Below are 9970 nucleotides of genomic sequence, written 5' to 3'. Positions count from 1 at the left end.
CAATCCATCTCATTGGGGGTCTCCATCTTTTTCTCTGACCCTCCACTTTACCAAACATGATATCCTTCTCCAGTGATTGGTCCCTCCTGACAACATGCATAGATGCCCTTTTGTTATGATAACCTAGAAAGCAATGCAGCATAAGAAAATGGATAAAATACTAAATTAACCACAAACCTGGAGCTTTTTGTATCTAACATGGCAGTGCACTAGGTGGCATCTCCAGGTTTCAGTGCAACCACACAACATTTATTTCCTACCCACCCCACACTGCTTGTGGTAGAATATATGGTGGAGGAATATCCCTGAGCTCACTCCACCAGCTCCGTTCTCCCCACAGGCAGAGGTGTGTTCAGGAGCAGGAGGTGGGTGTGCTCAATTCTGCCCCTTCTCCTCAGGTAGCAACCTCCCTGCAGGAAGGGTGCATTCTTTGCTCCTCCTGCTGTTGGTTTTATGTGGACAGGTCTTCACAGGTGAAGCTTGAGGATTCTCACATCTGGTGGTGATTGGGCAGGTAAGTTTATTTGGGGAACATAATTGTAGGAACCTCATTTGGCTGCACATTCAGGTTACTACTCAGATGCCCTAGGATAAGCACTCAACCATAAGGTCAGTTTAAACCACAAGGCTGGCAGTTCAAACTTACTAGCCATTCCTCGGAAACCCTATACAGGGTCACAATGAGTCAGAACAGAGTCAAAGGCATTTAACAACAACAAGAAAGTCCTAACAGTTGAAAAGTGGGCAAGATGGCAGTATAAACAGTTGCACGCTCCAGTCACCCCATAGCAAAAATAGAAAAGGAAAAAACAAAAATCACGAGAGTAGTGGAACCAACAGTCTCGACTCTAAAAACCAGTCAAGAGTTACATCATCTAAGCAAACACTAAATCAAGAAAAAACTGGTTTTCAAACAGGAAAACTTTTCTTTCTATCTTAGATGTTCTTCCTTCTCCTCACAAGTACAGCGGTGGGGTCTGAGGCATGAACCATGTTGCCCTTTGGCTCAGGAGTGTATAGAACAGACTGTTGTCTGTGACTGTATATATCTGTCTGGAGGCTGACTGACGGACTGAGGAGGCCCAATCCTCCCTGGTCTGGGATGGGGAGAGAGGAATCAGCAAACATGGCTCCCAGGCAGAGGCTACCCAGAATCACCCGGGATTAACTAGTGTGATTGAAGCACACAGCAGGCTTCCAGGGGCCAAAGGCGAAGGGCTGATGTGGAAGTTTCTTACAGAATTTAGAACTTTTAATAGCACCAAGTAGTCAAATAAAATGGCAGATTCAAAAGTTCTAAAGGTCCATCCACCAAAACAATTGCATGGGAAAGAACTATTGGAACCAATCTGCTTGGGCTTTAATAAAGAAGATTACAAGAGGCTGATCTTTCCATGATTCTTAAGAAATGGTGTTGACTATAAATGTAGAAGATGCGTAACTAAAAGTGGGGAGTAGTTAATCTTTCATTTCAGGAACAGAGGACCCGAGGACCAGCAAGAGGGAAGAGCCTGAGTGGAGTGTGGGATCCTAACCAGAAGAGCGGTGACGGCAGAGACAGGGGCAGAGGCAATGGGAGAGAGAGAACGAGCAGCTGAGGACTCCAGGCTCTGTGCCTGCGGGCAGGAGGCTGTCTTGAAGAGTGTGCCTTTAGGACATTTAAACAAATATGTATTTTCTGTTTTTTATGTGCACAGCAAAACACAGGGGGGAGGGCCCCTCCATACACAGAGTAGACAGGGATGGACAACTTGGACATTGGCTACCCAAAATGGAGGGATTACAAAGGCAAGAAGTGACTGGCTTATAAGCTTTCAAGAGGGAACCTAGATACAGAGGGTGTGGAGGAAGGTTGAATCTCCACTGAGTAGTATCCAGTCTGTCTAGGTGGGGCTGATGAAATGAAATGCGGATAGGTCTCTTGTGATACAATAGGGAATAACTGTTATCAGGACTGATTGTGAGGGTTGGAAATGTAAAGGTAGACGTTTTGTAGCAAGGAGGGGAGTGATTAACTTTTCATTCTAGGAGCGGAGGTCCCTGGGACCATCAAGGGAGATGAGCAGAGAGTGGGACCCTACCCAGAGAAGCAGTGATGCCTGAGATGGAGGTGAAGATGATGACGTGGAGAGATGGGGCAGCTGGGGACTTTAGACAAAAAGAGGGAGAGGGGCTGTGTGCTGATGACCGGGGTGCAGCTTGTGGTGTATACCCTTTGGTTGGTTGATGAGGCATGGAGGGGAGTGTAACCATGGCAATGAAACGATATACAATAGGATGAATATAAAACTAATGTTCTCCCATGTAAACTATCACATAATTCACAATAAACATTCATATATATATATATATAATTTTAAAAATTAAAAAAAACAGCGGGGTGGGAATAGAGGTAAATACTGTTGACTGATGGTACATGGACGGGGTTGTAACCATTTCAATGAAACAAAATATGATTTATTGAATGTAAAACTGATAATCTACCCTGTAAACTTTCACTTAATTCACAACAAAAACTTTTAAGAAAAAAATGGTGTTGAAATTCAACTACCATTTAAGGAGAAGTGAACATTCCTAAGAAAGAAAAGGACCTGAACAATAGTAGACATAAGAAAGTACTGGAAGTCTTTCTTGAAACCGTATTATGGGTAACCTGAGTAACATTTAAGGAACTCGTTAGAGATTGATTAGGAAATGTGTCAGGTTGGATTCTCTAGGCAGTTGTTATTATTGTTAAATGCCGTGGAGTAGGTTCCCACTTATAGCAACCACATAGTTTCCAAGGTGGATTTGAATCACCAGCCTTGAGATTAGTAATCCAGTGCTTATGCAACAGCTCCACAACAGGACTCCTCTCTAGGAATTGTTGTTTTTAAGTGCCATCAAGTTCCAACTCATAGCAACCCTATATAGCGTTTCTGAGAAGTGGCTGGTGAATTTGAACTGCCAACCTTCAGATTCAAACTGACCCTGTGGTCCAGTGCTGATAGTGCTACATCAGGACTCCTCTCTAGGCAGTTGTTGTTTTTGTTAGGTGTCATGGAGTCAGTTCAGAGCACTATAAAAGCTCTTTGGGTTATGGCATCTAAGCAAACACTGAATCAAGAAGAAACTGACTTTCAAAGAGGATAGTGTAGCTATCAAACATTTACTTTAGGGAGATGGGTTTAGTGTTAGTCAACAATGGCTAAAGGAGAGGAAAGGTCAGAGAAGGCAGGGAGCCATGATTGGAGAGTTATAACACTGGTCCAGCTGAGGGAGTCACAAGAGATAGGAGGGAGGGGCTTGAAAGACTGCCAGAGTAGAACGAACAACACTTGAGACTTGAAGGAGGAAGAAAGAGAGCAGGAAGACTCAACGGTGACTCTGTTTTTGAGCTTGGGTAACTGAGTAAATAGAAACAGTGGAGTCAAGAGGAAAATCTGAGTTGAGAGGAAAGGATGAGGAAATCCGTTTGAAGCCATAGCCAGATGATTTGTCTAGCACACAGTTAAAAATAGGGACTCAGAAATTACTTTAGAATTAATAGATGATGGATTTAATAGGTAATTGAAGTAAATAGAGGTCTGATAGACAATATAATTCATAGTGTGGCACTGCAGGATAATGCGTGAACTGCAAGGTTGGCTGTTCCAAACCTCACCAGCTGCTCCTCGGAAACCCTATACAGGGTCTCTATGAGTCAGAACTGACTTGATGGCACTTAATAGCAACAACAACATAGTTCCGAGTAATTGACATGAGATAAAAGGTGAAACTATGAAAGTAGATAGACTTATCAAATATGAAATAGACTTCTGACATAGATAAATAATTACCTGCTTATGTTAAAAAATTGACATAATATTTATATCTCCCTTTGTAAGATACAATACTGGATCATAACAATTAAAAAAAACTAGAATATATGAGTGGGCTGAGAAAGGAAATCTGCATACAGAAAGTAATATAACAACAATAATACTTGGCATGTTGCAAATTCATTCCTTAGAACAAATTTTCATCACTGACATTTAGATGCTGAAATGCTAAGCAAATCTATTGAAATTATTCATCTCTCTCTTTTCCTCTGAAATCAGCATTGTTCTCTGGATGACAAAATTAATTACCAGCACGAATAATGAATTTCATAAGACTGTTAATCTCAACCTTGATCTCACAAAAACATTGATAAAGTGGCCTGATGTTTGCATGCTCTATTAATACCATCTTGTGACTTAACAATATACTTCCTTATCTTAAACTACCTTAAATTTCTTTATATTGAGATGCTTAATAATTATACACCAAAATACATATTCTCCGAGCCTCACCTGTTTTGGGTTTCTCTGGAGAGTTGAGATTGGAATGTTGATCTTCTGACAAAAGGTTCACATTGATGCCATACAGTGGATCATCCAAGAAAGAGGGTCTTTTCAGTCTGCCAATGCCGAGAGTTCTTGACATAAAATAATCTTGTGAGTCACTAATAACCTCATCCTTGGAAAATGGGAGGCATTTTATAGTCTCTGCTTCAATGACAAGAGCATCTGACATGTAATGCCCAGCCAAGGCTTTGGTGAGATAGTAGCCTCTAGGTGTTTCACATTCTGCATTCTCAAAGATATTTGCAGCTTCTACCTCAGTCCTTTGGACTTCTATTGCTGATCCATTTAGTAACTCAGAGAGAACCGATCTGGAAAGCTGGGGAAATTCAAAGGTTGTATCCTCAATGTCTTTGTTTTCTCTTCCTGAAGATAGTCGTCTATTGATGGATTGTTGTTTGATTATGCATTCATCCAGAAGAGACTTTAACTGTTCCTCAGAGAGAAGGGATGTTGAATCTAACTGATGAAACAAACCAAAAGTTTTCATTGTCAACTGATTGATTCATTTTTGGTAAGCCTCCAATAATACAATAGAAGCATAAATGCCAATGACCCCCACTCACACAAAACACTCAAATAGGAAAAGAATTCATCTCAAATCATCAAAAAGAGCAGAGTAAATGCACAGCAGCCCTGAAAAATAAATTTAGATTCAATCACACACATGAAATTCTAGAGGGAAGTCTCACAGCATTGATGGAAAGGAAAGACCACACCAATTAACCACCAACACCTTCTCTGTCCATGGAAGAGAAAGAAATAACTTGAGGTGAAATGGAGATATTAGCAATCCACCACTGTCTTAAAAAGACTTAGAACATCAAGCAGAAAGTAGGCAACTAATTTTTTGATAAGTAACCATGAATCCTGTCGAATCTCAAATTTTGTTTCTCTGTCCTTATCCATTCCTTAGTGTGAACCCCATCAACACCCAATTCCCTGCACCAGGCAAACAGGGAAGAAAACACCTGCGAATGGGAATTCATCACTCCCACAACTTTCAGTGGATAATATTGCTGAAGACAGAAAAGGAAGGGTGGAGGGGTTGTGCATCCTGCCATGTGCAATTGCTTCAAAGCTACAAATTTAGGTAGAGGCCAGGGGCATTCCAGAACCAATGCATTGTGGAAGAAAAAACTGATCATACACATTTAATTCTTGCCTGTGAAAATTATCAGGGTGGGTCATTTTTCCAAAGTCAAGATCTTAAGAATTTAAAGCCATTTTTTTCTCCCAGTAGCGCTCTTAGGAAATAGATAACATAAATGACACCAAAGAATACTTCTGTGTGCTACATATATGAATTTAACTGAATAGCACGCCACTTAAGTTACAACCATCTGAAAAAAGTATGGAATTAAAATATATTAAAATGCACTGAAAAATATCTCCTTTCCTAGAGAATCAAGATATTCCAAATTTATAAAGTGAACTGCCTGGTGAAATACAATCTGCCTTTTCAGGTGCATGAATTATCTAGGAACAAGAAGTCTCCATAAGAAAACTTAAACATGAATGCCATTTACCTTAATTTCTACTTCAACAAAGTAAAAAGAAAAAAGTACCATTGCTCCATTTTGAAGGTATACAGTAAAATATAAATATTCTGAATATGAAAATTCCTGGAAATACTTGAGAGTATGCACTCCTGAGAAGAATCAACCATTTGAGATCAAAAGGGTAGCATTTACCCAAGGGCAAGTTCAGAAGACAGAAGGATTTGGAAAGGAGGAATGGAAACAGGAAACATAGGGAAGAAGTAAAATAAGTGATGTTACATTTTTGGGATTGTAAACAATGACATGAAACAAAATATTAATGAATTGTTGAATTGATAAGTGATTTGCTTTGTAAATTTTCACCCAAAACTACTGAGAAAAAAAATCTCATTTGTTAGAACTGGTACCATTAACTCCCCATTATTGTGCAATCCTTGTAATGCAGCTAATAAAAAGTGGATGATAAAACAGGTATTTCATCATACTTTTAAGCTGTATCAGTGATTTAAAATTATATTTAGATTCCGCTTGTTAAATCCTAGTTTTCATAGTGCCACTATGAATTTGAAAGTAATAAGAAATTACCTCTGGGAATATATTCTTAATTCATTGTCTGGAATTCAAAATTCAGATAATCCACCCTAAAGTTAATATCAACTAAATCTACTGAAGGAGTTGAATTACACAAGCTTTAGTAAATCCTACTGTTAAGTACTATGGAGGCCTGGTAGCACAGTGGATTATAAACTGGGTTGCTAACCATCAATTCTACCAGTTGCTCCAAGGTAGAGAGATGAGGCTTTCTATTCCCTTAAAGATTTACACAAGGCTGCTGAGTCAGAACTGACTTGGAGGAATACCACCACCACCGCTACCACCACTGTTAAGCACTAGACTTCTGAGGCATCCACAGGTCTACTTTATCACTAAACTGCCACAATGCCAAGAGCCAATTAACATTCCCTCCAGTCTACCAGTCAACTAGAACATGGAGGTAGTCCTTGTATAATGCCGGTGCTGTGTTTCTGCGTGCTGCCAAGTTGATCACGACTCATAGTGACCCTACAGGACAGAGTAGAATTGTCTGTAAGCTGTCCTAGGCAGTAACCTTGTAGTGTAGTGGTTACGAATCGGGCTGCGAACCTCAAGGTCAGCTGTTCCGCGGGAGAAAGATGAGGCTTTCTGCTCCTGTAAAGATGTACAGCCTCGGAAACCCTATTCAGGGTCACTATGAGTTGGAACCGACTCCATGGTACATATTATTAGCACTAGCATTGCCTTTGTGGAAGCAGATTACCGGTCTTTTCTCTGGTGGATTTGAACTGCCGCCAATGTTTTAGTTAGCAGTCAATTACTTAATAACTGCACCATCACAATCCCTTTAAAGTCTACAGCACCCAACGTTCCCATGAAGTCTCTCATCCAAGTACTAACCAGGCCCCAACCCAGGTTAGTCTGCAAGATCGGAAAGATTAAGTGTAACTTTCAAATTTGCTCAGGTAAAATGCCCTTATATTCAGTAGCTAATCCCTTACACTTAAGAAAGAGCCCACTGAGTGCCATCCTCACCAAAACTTCACTTGGTGATTATGAAATCACCAACTACTAGAAACAAAGAGAATACCCCAAAACTTACCAAGCTAAAAATAGATCATATGCCAAGGATCTGTCATCAAAAGGCATTAGACTTTTCAGTAGCAATACTCGAAATTGAAAGACAATGGAAAATACTTAACAAAATTCTGAGGGAAAACTAATTTTAATCTAGAATTATTTAACCAGTCAAATCATAAATCAAATGAAGTTGAGATAAAAAAAAAAAAAAAGTTCACACATGCAAAGACTCAAACATTTCATGTTTCATCCATCATTTCTTAGGAAGCTGGTAAAAGATGTGCTTCACAAAAACAAAGGTATATAATAAAGAAAATGAAAAGGATAGAGTCCCAAAAATGGAGAATCTAATCCAGGTAGCAGCAAAAGAAGTTATAGAGTAACTCCCAACACAGAAAAAAACTCAGTCCAGATTGGAACAGGAAGATGGATTCTGGAAGAGAGGGCTGGGAGGCAGAGGGAGGGCAGAAGGAAGGGGGATTGGTATATAAACTGATGTTTGACTATTTTAAAAATAATACTAATAGGTAGATGCATTCTCCAGAATTGACCATATGTTAGGTCACAAGGCAAGTTTCAATACATTTTTTAAAACATCAAAATACTACAAAGCATCTTTTCAGATCACAATGCTATAAAATTAGAAATTAACTACACAAGGAGATCATCAAGGGAAAATATCAAATACATGGAAATTGAATAATACTCTGCTTAAAAGCTATTGGGTAGTAGAAGCAATAAAAAATTTCTGGAATTAAATAAGAACAAAAACACGATATACAAAATAAAAACCTCTGGGACACAGAAAAAGCAGTGTTTAAAGGGCAATGTATAGCAATAAACAAACAGATCCAGAAAGAAGAAAGAATTAAAACTCTCTCTCTTTGCAGATGATATGATCCTATATTTTAAAAATCATAAAGACTTGGTGAGAAAATTATTGGAACTCATTGAAAGATTCAGTAAAGTGGCAGGGTACAAAACCAATATACAAAAATAAGATTCCTTTAAACTAATAGAGAGAACCCTGAAAAAGAAATCAGTCAAAAAACAATAACATGAATGTAAAAGTAAGCTATTATATTAACCATTCACTAACCAAAGAAAGATGTGGTGCTGTGGGTTAATGTGCTGGACTGCAAGGTTACTTTGAACCAAAAGGTCAGTTCAAGCTCACCAGCCATTCCTTGGAAACCCTATACAGCGTCATTATGGGTTGTTATAAATCGGGCTGCAAGCTGCAAGGTCAGCAGTTTGAAACTACCAGCTGTTCCATGGAGAAAGATGAGGTTTTCTGCTCCCATAAAGATTTCCAGCCTTGGAAACCTTGTACAGGGTCACTATGAGTCGGAACCGACTCCACAGCACATAACCACCACCACTACCATGGGTCAGAACTGACTTGATGGCACTTAACAACAACAACTAAAGTAACAAAAGACCTATACAAAGAAAACTACATAACTCTACTACAAGAAACTAAAAAGAGACTCACAAAGTGGAAGAATATACCATGCTAATGGATAGGAAGGATTAACATTGTGAAAATGTCAATGCTACCCAAAGTAATCTATACATATAATGCAAAGCCAATACAGATTTCAACATCTCTTTTTAAAGAGAAGGAAAAACTGATCACTAACTTTCCAAGCAAAGGAAAGAGACCTCAGATAAGCAAAGCATTACTCAAGAAAAAGAACAAAGATGGAGACTTCTCACTTTCTGATCTCAAAATCTACTACACAAATGCATATGACAAGCTATGGACAACATTGCAATGTATGAGTATTCCGGAACACTTAATTGTGCTCATGAGGAATCTGCACCTGGATCAAGAGGCAGTTGTTTGAATAGAACATGGGAACACTGAATGTTTTAAAATTTAAAAAGGTGTATGACAAGTTTCACATAATTGTTCAACCTGTATGCTGAGCAAATAATCTGAGAAGCTGAGTTATATGAAGAAAAACATGGAATCAAGATTGGAGGAAGACTGCGATATGCAGATGATGCAACCTTGTTTGCTGAAAGTGAAAGGGACTTAATATAGTCACTGATAAAGATCAAAGAGTATAGCCTTTGCTATGGATTGCATCTCAATGTAAAGAAAACAAAAATCTCACCACTGGACCATAAACAAGATTCTTATCAACGGAGAAAAGATTGAAGTTGTCAAGGACTTCATTCTTCTTGGATCACCTATCAACACTCACAGAAGCAGCAGTCAAGAAATCAAATGACATATTGCATTAGCAAATCTGTTGCACAAGACCTTTTTAAAGTGTTGAAGAGTAAAGAAGTCAAGTTGAGGACTAAGGTGAGCCTGACTCAAGCCATGGTATTTTCAATAACCTCATATGCATGTGAAAGCTGTACGGTAAATAAGGAAGACTGTAGAAGATTTGATGCATTTGAGTTATGATGTTGGAGGAGAATATTGAAAATGCCATTGGCTGCCAAAAGAACAAACAGATCTGTGTTGGAAGAAGT

At 39.0% G+C, this 9970-nt stretch overlaps 1 protein-coding gene across 1 annotated transcript in view; it reads right to left on the bottom strand.

Annotated features, from left to right (window-relative positions):
- Nucleotides 1–4272: 4272 nt before the first annotated feature.
- Nucleotides 4273–9970, bottom strand: part of FSIP1 (fibrous sheath interacting protein 1) — a 200548-nt gene continuing 194850 nt past the window's right edge. The window contains exon 8 of the mRNA XM_006831904.1: nt 4273–4827. Within this exon, the coding sequence (XP_006831967.1) occupies nt 4273–4827 (555 nt within the window). The remainder of the gene's footprint in view (nt 4828–9970) is intronic.

Source organism: Chrysochloris asiatica, unplaced genomic scaffold, assembly GCF_000296735.1.
Source record: "Chrysochloris asiatica unplaced genomic scaffold, ChrAsi1.0 scaffold00004, whole genome shotgun sequence".
NCBI lineage: Eukaryota > Metazoa > Chordata > Mammalia > Afrosoricida > Chrysochloridae > Chrysochloris > Chrysochloris asiatica.
This window is presented reverse-complemented; position numbering and strand designations above follow the sequence as displayed.